Source organism: Coffea arabica, chromosome 11e (genome assembly GCF_036785885.1).
Source record: "Coffea arabica cultivar ET-39 chromosome 11e, Coffea Arabica ET-39 HiFi, whole genome shotgun sequence".
NCBI lineage: Eukaryota > Viridiplantae > Streptophyta > Magnoliopsida > Gentianales > Rubiaceae > Coffea > Coffea arabica.
The window spans coordinates 20,181,887-20,201,900 of record NC_092331.1 but is presented as its reverse complement, the minus strand read 5'-3'; the positions used below and the strand labels follow the sequence as shown (position 1 = coordinate 20,201,900).

Sequence of the window (20,014 nt, the reverse complement as noted above, 5' to 3'; positions counted from 1 at the left end):
AAATCCCGTTCACCAATCATACCCCCTTACCGGGCCCGAACGCCAAACAAGAATGAAAGTGGTAATACTCGGGTATACCGGAATCAAGAGTCTCAATACTCAAAGATTCCCTAGAAACAGGCACTCATGGATTGTCAAATACCTCGACCAAACCCTTGCTGGCTCGATTTAATTAACTCCCCATGAGGTTGAGCTCAGGTTTAACAAGAAGGTCATTGGACACACTTCCAAACGCCCTTATAACAAGTGCAAGTAACAGGTTCAAGTTCATAACAAGTACAAGTAATAGATTTCAGTTTATACAACACAGGCAAGAGAACGAGTGTGATAAAGTACACTCTCGTCTCATTCAAAATAACAGAGTTCATAGTATTCATGTCACACATTTCAAGTATAGATGGACCAATTAAGCAACAAGGCAGGGGAGTGGGACACTCACCTGATCAAACAAGGATAATTTCAAAAGTTTCCTTCCCAAGTATGGCTTTACTCGCCGGCACCTCCTAGAACAATCAAGGCAAACACTGAAGACTGGACTCCAAGACCTAATAAGTGGAATTCGCAAGTAAAACTCGATTACAAGTCAGGTGCCTATCCAAATGAACCATTAATGTAAAGCGAAGAGGTGACTTTGGAGTGAAAAGATAACGATTAGTCCTAAAGGCATGAACAACCTCAAAACCCTACCTACAATGACTGACCAACTCCAAATTTGAAGTAGAAAATGAAAGTAAGATCGATACTAGGAAAACAGGATTTTCCAGTTTCGTACAACCCTATATGAAAAATCATATCTCAAGTTTTGTAAGTCCAAAATTAGTAAAAGTTATACCGTTGGAAAATACATTCAAAGGGCTATAACTTTCCAGAGAACACCCTTATAAGATTCAGAACGCAAGTCAGTCAAATTCAAGCCTCAAGTTGCTGCTTTATCCAGTGAAAGACAGAACAGGTACAATATTTCAGTCAACTTTGAAAAATCACCATAAGTGGTACAGACATAAAAAAGGTTTGAAATTTACATGGTTTATAGCCCTATGAATCTAGTTTAAAACGCAACAAACGGAACTCAATTCCGACATTCCTACATCAAGATACAGTAAATTTCCCGAGCCTGTACAGAAGCTCCGCGAAAATTTTGACAGCATTTCCCTTGTCTTTCTTTACTTTCCAACCAAACCTCAACACCAACAAATCACAAGCTATCAAACACCTTTAATTAGAGCCACAATAAGGCTCGAATACGAGTCATAAACCGAATCCACATATCACTAGAGTAAAATCTTATGGAACGTATAAGTGCAAAATCAAACTAGGACATATGCGGAAACGAAGTTTTGGTTGGGAAACAAAAGGCAGATTTGCTGTTGCTTAGCGGAATTAACACAACTGAGGCTATCTTTGTCAGATTGAGGTGTAATTTACACCGTTTCGAAGTTAAGAGAAAGGGCTACAATGTTGAAGAAGGCCACTCAGTCCAGTTTGCAATGTATCTAGGTCAAATTTTCCAAAACAATCCCCAGATTTTCCAGTTTGAAGTTTACTATGAAATGCAACCAGCAGTCCTGATTCATTCACTCATATCTCAGCACCTACGACTCCAATTCAAGTGATTCCAAAGCCATCTAAATGCTAAGATACCAAGCTATAAATGTTAAGCAGACATCAACAACTAAATCAGTAGTATTCCCAGTCAACCTAACCAATTACCAAAGCTGATTATCAGTTTCGGACAGAAACAGGGCAGCAGGGGTATTTCAGTCTTTTCACAGGTTACGTTACTTCGATTAGGCTGAAATTTTGTAAGAAACTATAAAACATCATTATCTACAACTTTCATGTTCTAACCTTAAGCTAATTCGGCCTCTAACCTGCTCAAATAAATTCGGACAGAACAGGCCTGTTTGAAACCCTAACCTGGAACTTTTGCCCCAAACCAGAATTTTTGCACAATCAACCATATCCAACATATATCAATTCCAGTTTATACAATAACTAACCAACAATCCATGACTAACCAACACTAAACATATGAAATCAGAAAAATCAAGCATAAAATAAAAATGGGTTAAAAACAAAAAAGCCCCCTGTGATAAACCTGATACACAGAAAAGCCCCCCATGGTTTCAAAATATACAACACGACCCCTCATGCTTTGAACTAAATTGTAAAGGTGACGGAATCCGTTAAACTTAACGGAAATGACATATTGGAACCTAAAAAAAAATTTTATACCTAATTTTTATCAAATATACCTATTCTACCCCTTAACTCTCAATTCTCTCTACTTAGAAAATAAAATAAATGATTTTTTGAGCTATTTTTTTGTTGAATTATATCAGGGTATTTTGGTCATTTTGACCATTTCTGTTAAGTTTAACGGATTCCGTCACCTTTACAATTTAGTTCAAAGCATGAGGGGTCGTGTTGTATATTTTGAAACCATGGGGGGCTTTTCTGTGTATTAGGTTTATCACAGGGGGCTTTTTTGTTTTTTACCCAATAAAAATCCATCAATCTTCACCACAAGTCATGAAATCATCCAAAAAATCACTTATTCAACTACCACAAGGCACCAATTTAGCATTATCATGAACAAGAAAGAATTTCTTGGCTACTCACCTTACCAACCCAAGAAAGGAAGCAACTTAGCACCTTAATCTTCCAAACCACTTCATAACCAACCTTGCAACCACTAGACTAGGGGTTTTTATGGAGAGAATCCAAGTTTAATCGGTTAGATTTGAGGATTAAGCAAGATTGGAAGCCAAAGAGTTGAGAGTTTTCTTTTCTTTTCTTGTGGAGAGAGTCGGCCAAGAGAGGGAGAGAAATGATAAATTTTTGGTGAATTTTGGGATTATTTGGTAAAGTTGGCCAATTAGTCAAAGTCCAAGATGAAATAGGGAGGTGACACTTGTCACCTTAATTAATGCATGGCTATCCTTTTGTCCCTCTCACACCAATTCATCTAGTAACCTCTAGTTATCTCTTAACACCTGCTAAATTAATCCCGGTATACGAAACTTAACCTAACTGGCCGAATTTTACCGAACTTTCCGCACTAGCGGGTCCCACGCCCGGTATACACTTCTAAAATCTCATGAACTAACTTATACTAGAAAAATGATTTAAAATCCTATTTACTCATAAAACGAGTTAGAAAATTTCCTAATAAAGAAATTACAGAAAAACGTGCGATTAAATAAAATAAAACCCTAGAAAATACGAAAATTTACGGGTTCTCACATTAGGCATCTCGATTCAATGGCTTATACTCGGGTTTTAAAATTAGCAATAAATGAGCATGGGGAAGCCCAATTTTCTGAATTACAATGACATAAACACATGCAGTTATTTCCACAAAAAAAAAAAATTTTTTTTAGAATCTCAGTGTTTATGTGAGAACCCTGAAAATAGACATATAAATATCAGTGCATATTTTATTTGCATTTTAATTCTTTAATAAATTTTAGCACTAAGTCCAATTGTTTTTAAATAAGTACGTAGAAATAAACGTTAGGTGCAAAATAAAAGAATTGTGCTAAACTACTAAACTTCTTAGTTTTGTTACATTAACTTCATATTTCAATGGTAAACTATTTCATTGATCTAATAATTAATTTTTTTGAATTCTAGTATTGTAATTAATTGTTTTGAAATAAAAGTGTAAAGATAATTTCTATGTAATAAATAATATAATTGTGCCAATATTGAATTATTCGGTTTTGCTATACTAAATTAATATTTCTTGAGTTGGATTAATTCTATTACTTTAAAATAAATTCTTTGATTTCCGATAACTAGTTTTAATCGTTAGTAACGTTAAATGTTAATAGGAATTTCCGCGTTAAGATGAAAACCAATGAATTTTAGATAAATATGATACTAATATACTAAACATACTTAAGGTGTGAAAATTTCGATAATTATAGTCTTATCCTTCTTTGTTTTCACAATAAGTGCGTAAAAATAATTTTTATGTGCAAACTGACACCCTTGGATTAAATTATTGTTTCACTTGACTTTATATTACTAAAACGATAAATTTCGAGTTAGATTAACTCTAATTCTTGAGATATAATAATTGGAAATTCTAATAACTAATTCAATCGCTAAATAATATAAGAATTACTAGGAACCTTAATATTCAAGTTTAATCGATTATTATTCGATAAAAATGGTTTAGGTATATTAGGATATGATTAGACGTTCAAATCACACTTGGGGATAATTTTTAGAATTAAGTCGGAATTGAGAAGTTAAGTAGAGGTTAGGAAGAAAAGTGAAAAGACTAAAATACCCTTACAACCACAACATTTCCCTGCAAAACCAAACAATCCCTCTGACCGCAAGTTCAATTACCGCAACTATCACCAATTCTATACGCAATCGATTCTAATACACGAAACCTCTGCTCCTAAAACCGCGGCACCGTATACCATTCTTTCTATTTCACATCTCAAACCACATTTCCATTCTGCCGAAGTGCAATCTTTTTCCTCTACACATATACTCAACCTCCACTACCGCAAATCACTTCATTATTCCAGCCTCTACCACAACTACTCCACACCATTCTTCCTCACCTCGTGATCATCGACCAGGAGAGAGAGAGAGAGCTACACTCTGCAAGCCGAGAGTGAGAGTGAGGGAGAGCCGAGCTTCTTGTTTCTTTCTTTCTGTCCGTAAGCTAGAGAGGGAAGAGAGGGACTTGCGATCCATTCTGCCTTCTAACCGTGAGCTGGTGAAGGGACTGAGGGCTGAACTTTCTCCATTCCAGCCGCAACCCAGAGCAATGGAGAGAGAGAGCTAGTGGTCTGCATTTTCTGGGCTGCCGAAGGGAGGAGGATTATTTCTGCTGCTAACCGTGTGTGTGAGCTCCATTTGAGGTAACTTCTGAACTGAAATTAGTTGGTTATAGGCAAGTGAGGTCAGCTATGGACTTGCATGTGGTGCTTGTGAGGTTAGATGAGGAATTGTGACTTAAGAAATCTGATTTGGAAAAGAATTAAAGCTGTCGAAAGTTTGAAGCTGGAATTGCAGCTTGTTTCTGGAAATTTCGGTTCTTACTTTACTAGCTGTGATCATCTGAGCATAAGGTTGTGATTAGCTAAGTTGATAACACAAAGATTAATGTACGCATGCTGGATTGAGTGTCCGGATGAGGAATTAGGAGCTTGAGAAAAATCCGATCCAGTGAAAATGATTTCTGCCGTGAGCTTGAGATGAAAAATGCAGTTGTAATCTGCTTAATTTTGACAATCTGAGCATGAAACCGTGTTTAGCTAATTAAAACTTGGATGATTAAGTTGATTAGGGCCTTGCATGTTAACTCTGTGCAGCCGGATGATGAATCAAGAAACATATGAAATTCTGTTTTTATGAATTGTTGCAGCCGAGAGCTTGTCCTGTATTTTACAGCTTCATTTGATTCAATTTTGTTGTTTTGAGTTTGTAACCATGATTAACTAGTTAATAACATGATAATTGAGCTTTGCATGTAGCTAATTAGTGGGTTTAAATCAGAAAAATAAAATGAATTAGAAATCTGCTACACGTATGTTCGACCGAGGCCAAGCTAAACAGAATTTCTGGATTTGTTTTAGATGAGTTTAATTGTTGTTTGAATCTGGTTTTGGTATGAAAATCTCTACTAGCTAGCTAAGAGTTTGCATGTCTTAATGGAGTACTTAAAACTCTGTTTTAACCGAGGAAAAACTGGATTAAGAACTTATAATTGCTGGAAAATTTTTGTGAACTACCGTGAGTTTGAACCTGGAAATTTTGAGGTTTATGACCATTGTTTGAATTTAATTCCGAACTAGAAGTGTTAATTGGTTAAGATAAGTTGATGCATGACAAATTTGAGAACCTAAAACCATGTTTTAGCTAAGGAAAAGTTGGATTTATAAACCTCTAAGTGCTGGAAAAGTCTTGATAGTCGAGAGGCTTGAGCAGGGATTTTTCAGTTGTCTTTGGAAATTTTAATTGGTTTCTGGAAATTTATTTTATTTTTCCCTTGGAATATAATGGTTTAGAAATCCATAAGAGTTGTAAATTTTAAGTTGTGTAAGTTGTTTAGCAATGAAATATTTGATATATTGGAAGATGGAACCAAAAATGTTGGTATATACTACAAGAAATATATTTTTCAGTGACAAAAATTTATGTGACAACAAAAATCTTGTCACAGATAACATAATTCAGTGACGACATTAGGTGTCATCACAGATGAGTACAGCACAAGCATAATCAGTGACAACATTGGAAGTTGTCATTCTCAACTCGTCATGAAATAGTTGGCGCGCATCTCATTTGATGCCGCGGGAAATGATTTTATGACAACTCAAGTAAAGTCGTCACAAACGCTCTCTCTACAGTGACAACATAATTTGTTGTCATTGAAAATCTACCCGGTTCCAATTTTGTGACAACTTTTTGCATCACTGTATACTACAGTATTTTCATCAACTTTCACTAATTCTACTATGACACCCTAATTTTATTTTTTAGCCCCCAATTCTTTTATATTAGCAAAAGCACCGAAGATATGACACCCTAATTTTATAATTTAGCCTCTATTCATTATGTATTAACAAAATGCAAATGATATAATAACAAACTATTTTTAGATATTTGTAATTTTTGCTAAGTTGACATAATAGACATGTCTGAGCATAAAAATTTTTTCATGAATTGTTTATTATTACTTATAACAACCCCCAAAAATCAATAACTGAAATAATTTGAAAAAGTGTAATTGAATATAATTTGTAGTCTAATGTTAGCACTGTGAAAGATTAGTATAATGTGTAATACATCATAAGTAATAATTATTTTCATATGGAATGGGTATATACGAAATTAAAATTATTCAATAAAATATCTGTCGTGCAATAAGATTGAGAGTTGTAACACATTTAACAGAATATTTGATTACATGTTTCTTTTAATTTATTATAAAAACTAAGTAATAGACAAAGAGTAGGATAAGCATGAGTAAGAAGTGCTATACTGTATATAAGCAATTCTATAGTATTTTCATCAAATTTCACTAATTCTACTATGGCACCCTAATTTTATTATTTAGCCCCCAATTCTTTTATATGAGCAAAAGCACAGAAGATATGACACCCTAATTTTATAATTTAGCCCCTATTCATTACGTATTAGCAAAATGCAAATGATATAATAACAAACTAGTTTTAGATATTTGTAATTTTTGCTAAGTTGACATAATAGACATGTCTGAGCATAAAAATTTTTTCATGAATTGTTTATTATTACTTATAACAACCCCCAAAAATCAATAACTGAAATAATTTGAAAAAGTGTAATTGAATATAATTTGTAGTCTAATGTTAGCACTGTGAAAGATTAGTATAACGTGTAATACATCATAAGTAATAATTATTTTCATATGGAATGGGTATATACGAAATTAAAATTATTCAGTAAAATATCTGTCGTGCAATAAGATTGAGAGTTGTAACACATTTAACAGAATATTTGATTACATGTTTCTTTTAATTTATTATAAAAACTAAGTAATAGACAAAGAGTAGGATAAGCATGAGTAAGAAGTGCTGTACTGTATATAAGCAATTCTATGCATGTTAAATTTTTGAAACATGTTTTATTGTGTAAGTTTTATTGTAAGGTAATTTCTTAAATAATTTGTATATTGAGTTGTCCAAACCCAAAAAGATGTATATAGACACAAACAAGCACATATATATATATACATGCACAAAAAAAAAACCAATATCAAATAATTTATTTGATATTTATACATGAGATTAAGGAAAAAAAAAGAGATTAAGTATGAAAAAAGAAACCTGAAAAAAAAAATTTGACCGAGGAAAAAAAAAAGAAAAAAGATGTATGAAGCTAAAGGCGTGAATCCTGGAATCTCAAAGACGTGCTTAGATGCCAACAAAAAAAGAGCGCCAGTCTGAAATCTGAAAGAGGCGCGAGGCGGGTGGCTGAAATTTCTACAAAACGACGTCGTTTTTGGTTGTTCACAGACAAACAAAAGTCTCGCCGCTTCTCTCTTCCAACACTTGGACAAATTTCATTCTCAATCTTTCCTTCCTATGGTGAACACCGAAAAACTCTGGATCTCAAACACCTTCTGCTTCCGTAAAATGCTCCTCTAAAGCACCATTGACGAGTGCCAATCTTCAGGTCAAGCTCGCCGAAGAAGCGAAGTCAGAACACTTCCAAGCTCCCTCCTCGTTCCGCGACTTCAGCTTAGACTTTTCTCCGACCCCCTCTTCAGCTAATTGTGCGGTATGTGTTTTTTTTTTTGCTTTCAAAAGCTGCTCAGCCTTCTATTGTAAAGACTAATTTATGAACTAGATTGTTAATTAGCAGTGGGGAAGGTAATACTCTTGGCCAAATCGCATCCGAAACACTTGCGATCTAGAGTATGAACAATGACAAGGGTTCATCCAAGAATTTTTTTTTTCTTTTGTGGATTTTTTCCCTGTTTTCGAGAAATTTGGACTGATTAAACCAAAAATTGCTTGCTTTATATTTTGATGGAACCTTTTTGTGATTAGGATGGTCAGAACCGGCTTTCTTTGAGGAGCTATGAAATGCGAACATTTTTTGACAGCATTAATTTGGTTGGATGAAAGAGAAATTAAACAATTTGTCGTGCCATTTAATTGCTTCCTTAAGGGGAAGAGAACTTGACTGATTTGCCTAATTTATTTGGCTGTTTTAAATGTACTTTATGCCATACCATGTAATTTACTCTCTGGTTCTCTCTCTCTCTCTCTCTCTGGTAATCAAGCATGCACTTTACTAGAATTTTGCACGTTTGGGAACTGGCCAGAAAACTGTTTGGGGGTTTCAATTGCCGTTAACATGTTGTTGTGCAATGTGTGTTTAGTCATACAATGGTTAATCTTTTGTAATAGTTAAGATTTTCATATCTGTATTCCCCCTTTGTTCTTCATTTCCTTGCCATTTTCGAACATGCATTTTAATTTTCCCCTGTTTTTGTTAGCTCATTATTCAATGACTTCTGTCCTGCCCCCGAAAGGCTTCATTTCCTTGCCATTATCAGAGGCAATTTGGGCTTCTGAAATGTTGCATTTTCAGTTTGTATCTTGAGAAATTTCTGTGTACGGTTCTTCTTTTATTGACTTTGTTCCATAACATCGTAGAGGTATCTGGCTTTAACATCTTTTAATTTTATCTGGGAGGGACAAAATATAAAGAGGATTTAAAGGCATCTTAAAGAGGATCACCTGCTCCCAAATTAAAAATATGGTATCAAATGCTGTCACTCTTGGATATGTATAAAATAATGTGTTCTTTTGCTATATCTATTTTCTTCATATTCTGGATTTAATTGGTGCTTTGTTATAGGTCGGGTTTGAAGATATGATGGTAAAATAAAGAATAGAGGACTAGCCATCTTATATTAGATTAAAATTTAGAAAAATAGAAATAACACATGACAGATCAAAACCTATTCTGATATGTTATCTTTAAGGATGAACTGCAGATTTCTGGATTCTTAAATGTTAATGTCCTTTTCATCCACTTCCTAATATCTGAGTTTCCCCAGATTCTGAAATTCCTCTCTCAGTACGAATTTGAAATCCCCCAGTAGTGGTGTTATTTTGAAGATCTTTTACTTACAAATTATGTCTGAAACTGTTTCATCATTTGTTTTAAATGTATATTTGAAATCTGCAAGAATTTGTCTATAAGAAATGTCATAGTCAGAAGGTAAGTTTAGATTTTTTAGTGTTTCTTTTCCTGTCAATTCATAAATTAAAAGAGAAAACTCTCAGAAAGAGAAGGTCAGAGATTTTAATACATTCTAGAATGGATTTTGGGTTTTGTCAAGAGTGAAAAAGAAATAACTTCAAATAGGACTGCAAAACCATTCAGCCTAATTGCTCTTTGGTTTTCCTTTTCTCTATATATACACTATGTAAGTCCTGTGAGTATTTTTGGTGATAAAAAAACATGGCGCATATATTGGAAGCGTTTAATCTTCACTCTCTTTTACTCATATCAGTTAGTAATTTGGTTTTTCTTTTTCTTTTAAAGAAATTAATTCTTAATATATTCAATTAGGTTACAGGTTGGGTAGTGGAATACCAAGAAAATTTAATTGGACTTGGTGTGGACGAGTCCTTAGCTCAAGTTTGTTCCGAGAGTGGCTCAATGGATCCCCTCATGAATGCATATGTAGAAAGAATGCAAGCTACCACAAGGGTAATAACTATATGATGTCTACTTGGCTTTGCTATTCCTTCATTTTGCTCCTCTAACAAATATATTCAGCACTGCAAATTTCATTTTTAACTTTGTTCTGCAGAAATGGTATTTGAATATACTTGAGGCTGACAAGGTACAAGCACCTAAGAAAACAGATGATGGAAAGCTTTATACACCAGCTGCTGTTGACTTATTTAGAATCCTTGGAGAGCAAGTACAAATAGTTCGGAAGAATAGCACTGATGTCATGTTGTATAGAATCTCTTTGGCTATAATTCAGGTGAGTTTGAGATAGTTTTGTCATTCATATCATGTCAAAAGGAGCTGTTCATTTGAGGATATAACCGAACCAATTTCACCTCAGGTACTTTACATTTATAGTATTTTTTTTGTTTGTGCTATAGTAATTACTGTGTCAATGAACATTATCTGCTTAGATCCCTTTTGAATTTGCTGCCAACTCATACAGTTAACTGGGAAAGGTCTGAATTGAAACTGCATTTTCGTTGTCACTGTGCCCATTTTGTGCCAGAATCTGTTTCTAGCAATTTTACATGTTCCAATTTATTGATATTAATTCCCACTCCACTACTTGTTTCCTAAAAGCAAATTACTAGAGTAGGTTGGATCTATGTTGCTAGATCATTTAAGCTGTCAAGAACTCTAAGATTGGAAAATTTTCTTTATTTTGCCTCATCTTTCTAGTGGACGTATTCTTTTATAGTACCTATATTGTTGATACTTCTGAACAACATGATTAGCTGGTATATCACTAAACAGTTTACACATTGTTAACACTTGTGCACAGTATGATTCTGTAGTATTTTCTAGTTACAACAACATTTGAAAATTTGTTACTAGTCTCCAGCCTATCTTCTGCATGATCTGTGGTGTTCCCAAGTTCATCAGAAAATTCAATCTACATTTTCATACAGCAGAGTCGAACAAATGCTACTACTTAATTTATATCTGGTCTTGTCCCTATCTTAATATATATTCCCTTCTCACTATGTTGTTAATTAATCATTATACCAGTTTGCCCATTCTCTCTCCTATTTTCTGCTAAATTGGTCATCTCTTCTCCTTAGGTGATGATTGATTTTCAAGCAGCTGAAAGGCAGAGATTAGAGGAACCTGCTTCTGAAATTGGTCTAGAACCTCTTTGTGCAATGGTAACTGAATTTTGTAAACTTCGTTTAGTCTAATTGATCTTCGTTTGTCGAACTCATCTAAATTTTTCTGTATCGGAATTTTTTTTTTTTGTGCTAAGGAAAAAGAGGCACCTGTGATTGTGTGTGTGTGTGTGTTTTTTTTTTCTTGATATACTGTGTGGTTCACGATCATCTAGGCTCTCAATGATTTTAGGATTTTATTGTTGTTATTGTTATTGTTATTGCATATATATTTGTGAACATGCAGATATTTATTGTGTTTGTATTGTTATTCTATATTTCACAGAATATACATTCAATGTCTTATTTGCTATAATTTCACTTTATTTTTGTGTTAAGCAATTTACTTAGATTGCTATAATTTCAAATTAGAGTGACATTAGTTTTTATAATATGGTGCCTATCTAGAAGTGTAGTTCCAGTTTTAACACCAGTGCTCATTGCTTCAATTTTGGTAGCGTGTAGGTTCTAACACGATTCTCAAGAAGAAGAAGCCAGTCATTGCTGTGAAGATGGTTTTTGAATTGAAGACTACAAGGCCTATCGTGCTCATGTTTTGTTCTAGATGGGAATCGTGCTCATATTTTTGTATAGAACTTTACTACTCTCTATTGTGGATGGGAAATCACTAGTATTGTAACTGAATGGCTTATTTTGGATGGTGCATGGTTTATGACTCATTTGAGGCAACATTTATATATATATGTATTTGGGTTGATCTTCTATTGGAAATGAATGTTGGCTTTCTTTTCGTATGTTGGCTTTTTTTTTCTCCTTGCTACTCAATGAACGTTTTGTGATTGTTGGCAGCTATGTTGCGTAATTAACATTAGATTATTGATTTTTACAAAAAAATAAATGACAATAAAAAAGTTGTCACTGCCAACAAGTTTCACTAGTGATACCAGAAAGTCGTCACTTTTTATGGATGGAAAACAATGACAACAAAAGTCGTCACTGAACGGAAGCATAATGTGACAACTCCAAGGGTTGACTATGACAAGAATTTAGCCAGCTTAGTGACAATAAAAGTCGTCACACAATGTACAACAATGAGTGACGACAAGAGTCATCACAAAAGCGAAATCGTTTGTGACGACTTTCAACAGTCGTCACATGGACCCTCTTTTGTGACATAGAACTAGTGACAGCTCTGTGACAGCAGTAAAAGTCGTCACTGACTTTTTTTGTGACGACTTCTGAATTTTTAGTGACGACTTTCGCCTGTCACAGAAACGCAATTTTCTTGTAGTATAAATGCTGGAATTTCTTTTGTGGTAGCCGAAGGTTGAGTTGGAATCTCAGCTTGGTTTTTAAATTTTTCCTTGAAACATGATGGATGGAAATGCCTAGAATATGTTGTTTTGGAGTTCTATAAGAAATGTATGGATGGTTTGAATAAAAACATTTTGGTATTAAAAGAGAAAAAGGAGTTTTTCACAAGTAAAAAAATGAGTTTCCAGATTTTCGGATTTCACTGACCAGTCTCAGTAAAATGTTTATATATTGGTGTAGAAAAATCCGTTTAAGGTGCCGTCAGTGGCATTTGAAACTAGAGTCATGGGCCTTTGTTTTGTAGAAATTTCATATTTTTCCTCCATGTATACTGCTGTCCGTGATTCCTCAAAGTAGGCTGTCCTGTTTGAATGTCCTGTTTCCTCAGGAAACTGAATTCTTGACTTGGATAGAATATTTGGCCCATTTGTGATTTGAATCTCTGAAAAGTGTCTTCTGGGATGTGATAGTATTAAAAATCTATTCTACAACAGTATAATTTTCATAATTGTTTGATTTGTGGAACATGAACTAAAGCAATTTTTGAAGGAAAATATTTTTCCAGCATGACCGAACTGGTTGGGACTTTTGGTGAGTTTATTTGCTGGATTTGTGTATTATTTACTTTAGCTTGGTTTGGACAGATTATAATCTATATGTATAGTGATTCTAGCAAATAAAAGTGGAAAGTTTAATGGATATTTTAGATTCTTGGAATCATTTGGATCTCAAGTTGGTTATAGTTTTTTTGTTTTGAATGAATTGGTATTTGAAAGTGTGTATTGGTTGTCAAGAGCTAATGATTGATGAAGCCCTTGGCCATTGGAATGATTTTATAAGTATTACTGGATGATGGAAGTTGATTGCTGGAATGTCTTGGGGGCTTTACTCTTATTTTTATTTGCTTATGATGGGTTTGCTGAAACCAAGTGCTAATGATTGATGAAGCCTTGGTTGATCATTTTATTTTATTCAGTAATGCACTTGTTGAAATCTAGGGCTAATGATTGACGAAGCCCTAGTAATTTGCTATGTGATTTTTGCCATATTTTGATCCATATTATGATTTCGAAACGGAATCGGAGCGGTGGAAGTTGTATCGACCCTGCGAACTCGAGTATCTGTGATCAAATTAATCAAAAATATTTTTCCAGCTAGTATTATATTATAAAACTCCATATCTAGTGTTTTGCCTAAAACTTTCCAACTCGATAATTTTCTTTAGCTCAATCTAGCCTTGATAGCTATAGTAATTAAGTTCTATAGCTTTTGAAAACTCTAAGTCTTATTTTAATTCATTTTCTTTCCTTAAGCTTTGCACTTGGATAGTTAACTATAGGAAAAGTTCCAAAATACGAGTTTTACTAATTTTAGTGAAAAACTTGGGAAACTTACTCGGCAAGAAACCCTATTTTAGGAAAAATAGTTTTTAAGGATAATTTTTGCAAAAGCCGTAACTTTAGAGAAATGTTCAAAGTAACCTTCTAACTTTGATATTGAGAAGTTTGTCGACTTGTTTCTAGTAAATAATACTAGTTACCCTCTTCTAGGGAAAACTATAAGGAACATTTTTACTACTTTTGTCAAGCTTCAACCTAAATAGATTTCTGAAATTTCTTGAGAAAGTAAACTAGTATTATATTAAATAAATTCCTATACGAATAAGTTTAAAAATTGAATAGACAACTTATAGTTTCAAAATTTGGTATTTTAGGATATTGTGAGGACGCGGAATTCGATTTCCAACTTGATCTCTGAACTCCACTCTTGGTGAGTGTCCCTGCCTGTTCTTTTCCTACCTGAATTAAGTGCTTTCTAGACTCGATATGTGATGATTTGCAAAACTGGTTTTTGATCCATCGAAGTAAGCAGTGTGTACTTTATCACACTAGCCGTTCGAGTGGTGATTTGCGTGAATCATTTTTCTCCTGAATCCATAAATCTAATTGTAGTTGCGTCGTTGGGTAAAGCCCTCGACTTCTGTATCCAACTACCATAAATCTAAATGTAGTTGTGTCGTTGGGTGAATCCCTCGACTTCTGTATCCAACTACCATAAATCTAATTGTAGTTGCGTCGTTGGGTGAATCCCTCGACTTCTGTATCCAACTACCATAAATCTAATTGTAGTTGCGTCGTTGGGTTGCTCCCTCGACTTCTGTATCCAACTACCATGACGGGTATATCTCGAGTATACTACGTCCTTAGTCGGTGAGCGGGCCCGGGACAGGGGTATGAATGGTGACGGGTTAGGTATCAAAATGAGACGCTCTACATGGATTATAAGTAGTGAGAGTTGACGGAGTGTCAACTACGAGAAATGGTGATCAAGCGAGGAAAATGGCTCCTGAGAGCCCACATATCCTACCTTGTGCTGTTATCCGCTTTCTAACTGTTTAAATTTGCTAAGTTATTAACCGCTGTTTGATATTATGTGATTGCATGTTTTGGGGCACCACTGAGCTTTAGCTCACCCCAAGTTTATTGTTTTCCTTAACAGGTTCTGGAAACTGAAAGCTGGATGCTTATTTATGTTTTCCTTTCGGGATTGTATTGGAACACTAATACTTATTCTGTGGGCTGTAATGTGTTACTTGGGATAATGTATTTTCCTTTTTGGATTGCCACTTGAAGCTGAAAAATGTGTAAACCCTAATTCAATTACTTGGCTTGTAAGTTTGAAATAGAGAGTTGTGTATTTATCTATCCGGATCGGTACGACTTTATACTTTGGTACGCAGTACGTGGGACGTTTAAGAGCCTCGACTGGTTATTTTTATCACTGCTATCTCTGAAGTTAATGTAGATTTAAGGAGGATCCTATTCGGGAAAAGTTGTTTTGTAATAGATTAGGTTATTCTTTGAAAGGTTTTGGGTTAGAATGCCTGCGTGAGTCCTGGCGAGAGCTGGGCAGACGGCCCGCCAACCCTTTGGTTCGCCTTAGGGGGAAGTGGGGTTGCCACAGTTTATCATCTCCAATTTTGCTCATGAAAACTCTAACAACTAACTCCAATTTATCTTGAGCTTCCTCTAAATGATGAAGATGGTCCTATATCTCCTTCCATATTGTGCTGCATGTCATCGTGATGAATAGATCAAGTTTACCATATTTTTGAACCAACAATGTAGCATCTATGCATATTTGTCTCATATTTCTTGTGCCACCAATGAAAGAAGATGGAAGATAAACTCTCCTTCCCACCTAACCTCCCTCTATGTGGCCAGTAGATATGTTACCAATGACACCTTTAAGAATCTTAATCCTAATCTCTTTCTATTTCTTTTTGGGATAATCAAGCCTGGAAGTTTTGATTTTAACATAGATATCTACTATAAATTGCTGAAGCAACCTTCTTGTGCCCAAAAGCATTGATTTATCATCATTTCTCATCTGCAACTTATAGCAATAATATTCCTTAGGTGAAACTGTCTCACAGTTTTTCCTTCCTTCCTTAGCAGCTTAGAAACAAAAGGAATGATAGAAAAAATGGATGTCACTATCTAAGTAAGCCTGAATAATTAATGTGACAGGGTAGACTTATTAATGAAATAAATAAGCTAACTTTCATTTCTATATTGATCAACTGGAAGCACTTCTATTAGTGAAGGATCAAGAAGCATGTCATCATTTGAATCATCTCCTTTTTTTTTGTTTGAATTAGATTTCCTTGAGATACCGTCATGCCATCTAGCCTCACCATTGGGAAATAAAATAAGATATGATAAAGAATTGTAGCATGCAAAATAGTGCTGCATCCTATGGCTTGCATTCAAAAGAGTGTATATGTGAGGAACCGAAATTCTCTTTTACTGGCTTATCTATTTATTCATTTATTCATTTGCCCCAATTAAATTATTTCATTCATTTTAATTGCATTTGCATTGCACATTGCCTCATTTTATATTTTTAACACGTTTTCTCTTCAACTTAATTTTTCTGTCACCCAATTAGTGAAAATTTGAGAAAACACGCTTTTCGAGACAATATTTTGTCTGAGAGTGCAGTGGTTTTGGAGAGTTAAGGATGATCAATTGTAAACTAAGAAAAGTTAATTGAGAGATTAGAGGTGAATGATTTGAGTTAAGCTCAATTAGGAGCATTAATGGACCACTATTCAAATGTTGACTTTTGCACCATAAAAGTAGCTTTATGTCACTTCACTCTTTCACCATTTCACTTCACAAACATCACTCAAAACCACACTCTTTTTCTCTCCCTCTTGGCCAAACTTCTCCCTCCCCATTTACCAAGACAAATTTCATCTTCTTCCTCTCAATCTTGCTCACCAATCTTACTCCTAACCTTGCTCACACCTTGGATTATCTTCAAGCTTGGTAGAAGACTTGGTGGAGGGAAGATTCTAGGAGGTTTAGCACTTGGTTCCTTGAGGTCTTGCTTGCTATCCTTGGAAGAAGTAACCCCTTCCAAGCTCCAATCTTTCTTTCATCCATTAGCTAGATACACTTGGGGTTGTTGAAGGGTTCTATGAACCTTGACATTAGGTAGCATGCCTTGAGGATTTTCTTACTTTCTTGACTTGCTCTTAGGAAGATGCCTTGAGCGTTGATATGCTTGATTTGGTTAGATAATCATGTGATATAGCATGGATACTTGGCTTTCTTGATGGTTTGATTTTACCTCTTTAATAACTTGCAAGAATAGGGTTTTGTTGGTTAATAATGGACTTGCTTTGTTGGTTGTTTTGGTGGCATGAAAATTGAGTTATAATGCTTGAATCTTGGTGGCAAAAAATTTCAGTTTTGAGCCCCCCTCTTTGGACGAAAATGGTGCTAAAAATTTCTGGTTTTAGTGACCTCCTTTGTAGCTTAAAATCTTATCCAAAAACTGGTTTTGGTGAAGCCTCATTGGCCAAACTTAAGGCTGAAAATTTTCAGTTTTGAGCCATTATTTTGGTGGGATTTGATAGCTAAAATTTCAGGTTTTAAAGCCTCTTGTTGGCCAAGACTTTGAGGACAAAATTTCAGGTTTTAGAGCTTCATTTTAACTCCAACCATGTACAAAACTTTCTGGTTTTAAAAGCCCCAATTTAGCTCCAACTTGGAGCTCAAAAAACTTCTGGTTTTGAGGCCACACTCATGGCCGAAAGTTTGAGCAGAAAATTTCAATTTTTGGAGCCTCTTCTTGAGAAAAAATCTTGTTAAAACGATGGCCTTAGATGCATCTTGATCAAAGCAATTAAGTTGGCTTTAAGCAAAAGGAAAAGAGAAAGGTATCACAAGTAGGTTTGCTGGAATTTTTGTGTTGCAGGTTTCAAAAATCAGCTTTCGAAAAACTGTTGTATCTTGGTATAAAAAAATCCAAATTGAGTTCAGTTTATTGCGTTTGAAACTAGATTTGAAGTTCTTTTAGTGTTATAAATTTCAGGGGCTAGTTCGATTCCTATGAATTTTGATAAATTTTCAAAATTCACTGAAATTCAAGACTGTTTTGCCCTGTTTTTACTGAAGCAGCGATTTGGAACTAAAATTTGACTAGTTTCTGATTTGAATCTGGTAGAAGTGTCTTCCAGAGAGTTTTAGTTCATTGAGTCTATTTTCCAACGGTATACAATTTGCGATTTTTGGACCTATGGAACTCAAGTTATGATTTTTCAAAGAATGTTACAAAAAAACTGAAATTCTCCTTATAAAGTGACAAAAGCTCAAAAGTGGTTTGGAAACATTTTCAGGGTTCAAGCCTAACCTTTTTTATTATTTGCACCCCATTTCATACTTAGAAAATGGATTTCACCGAGCACATCAGATTTTTCTTGACTTGGATCAGAAAGCTAGATTGTTTGGAAGTTGACCAAGCTTCAAGCGAAATTAGTTTGTTTCCTTTAACTCCGAAATAAGATTTTTCATCTCCTAGTCTTTTGCCCTCAATTTCCATGAAAATGAACCATAAATTGAGCATTTTAGCTAGAGTAATTCTGAAGGAATTTCACTAGTTTCATATTTGAAACTTGGAGCTTTTAGCTCCAATATTTACTATGAAATAAGTGACGCTTTTGATGGATTTTGAATTCATAAGTTTAGAAAACGTGAACGCTCATTTATATTCTAAAACTTGGTCATAAGATTAGAAGCTTTAAGATATGAAAAAAAAAATTCCCTTTCTCGATTTTCGTGCCAAAAATTAAGCATTATACTCCTCTTTTGAAATCGAAAGTCCTTACCATGACTTGACTCGAAAATGGAACTCTTGAGTCCTCCTTGAGTATTATTTCAGTGATTAAGTGCGAAAATTTCTCTTTTAATTTGACTTGAGCTTGAGAATCTTGAGTGTGGATAGCAAGGGTTTTTATTATTATTATTCGCCTTGGTCGAGTACCTAGGTAACCGTGATTGTGCATATTTCAGGTGATCACGTGGACACTGAGGAGCTCATTTGACCTCTTTCTTTTGCTCTCGCTTTGCTTTTGACTTTGGTGAGTGTCAAGTGCCTGCTTCATGTTACTTTGAATAAAATGATACTTGTACAAGTGTTATATGATTCTTGTGATTTGTAAACTTGCCGAGGTAAGGGTGTATTTTATCGCCCTCGTTCTCTCCCTCTTGAGTACTCACTACTTGTTATATGAATTTGTGTGACTTGTACTTGTACTTGAACATGCTTTTAATTCGTGAGCACTGAGTGGTAGCATGTACCACACCCTATTCGGGTGGGAGGTACCTCTCATCCTGACTTAGTGCTATGATCGATTTTAAGTCGATTGGAGCGCTGTCTCATCGACCAATTATACTTGTGGGGACGCCCCAACCCATTGGCTAACCTCGTAACTCGAGCCGGCAAGGGCTTGGTCGAGAAGCTTGGTAAACCATGAAAAATTTTATAACTTGATCTTTTGAGATCTTGCTTAGCGTACTCGAATAGTATTGCCACCTCGTGCTTGTTTGGTTCCGGATCCGAGAGGGTGATATGGTGGATGGAGGAAGTAAGTGGAGCTCTATGGACGTGATGCTACTTGAGTTGACGAAGGGTCAACCAAAGATGGTTTGAACCGGCCGTGACGTGGGAATAGCTCCTTAGAGCTCCTGTATCCTTTCTACTTGTGTTTTACTCCCTACTTGCTCACTTATATGAAATTTATGTTAAGTCGCTTTTGAATGTGCTATTTGATTTGGTTTGTGCTACTTGCTTGTTTGCTTGATTTTCTTGACCACACTGAGCATTGGCTCACCCTAAGTTGTTATTCTTTAACAGGTTTTGGAAGTGGAAGTTGGGAACTCTGAACTAGCAGTTTTTTGTTAAAGCTAGTAAACCCTTTGTATGATATTTGAGACATTTGAAGTGTAAACCTTATTATATTTGGGTTTTTG

General features: G+C 35.0%; 1 protein-coding gene across 1 annotated transcript; it reads left to right on the top strand.

The window, feature by feature from the left end:
- Positions 1-8,127: 8,127 nt before the first annotated feature.
- On the top strand, positions 8,128-12,083 carry LOC140021006 (exocyst complex component SEC6-like). The gene is made up of 5 exons (XM_072071694.1): positions 8,128-8,292; positions 10,102-10,242; positions 10,346-10,525; positions 11,334-11,417; positions 11,876-12,083. Exons 2-5 carry the CDS (start codon positions 10,192-10,194, stop codon positions 12,047-12,049), a joined length of 489 nt encoding a protein of 162 aa, XP_071927795.1. The 5' UTR covers positions 8,128-8,292; positions 10,102-10,191; the 3' UTR covers positions 12,050-12,083.
- The last annotated feature ends 7,931 nt before the right edge of the window (positions 12,084-20,014 follow it).

Excerpts from the sequence above, each read along its gene's own strand:
- LOC140021006 (XM_072071694.1), top strand. The coding sequence starts at position 10,192 with ATGGATCCCCTCATGAATGCATATGTAGAAAGAATGCAAGCTACCACA. Across the intron at positions 10,526-11,333 it reads TCTCTTTGGCTATAATTCAG|GTGATGATTGATTTTCAAGC; the intron begins GTGAGTTTGAGA and ends TCTTCTCCTTAG. Across the intron at positions 11,418-11,875 it reads TAGAACCTCTTTGTGCAATG|CGTGTAGGTTCTAACACGAT; the intron begins GTAACTGAATTT and ends CAATTTTGGTAG.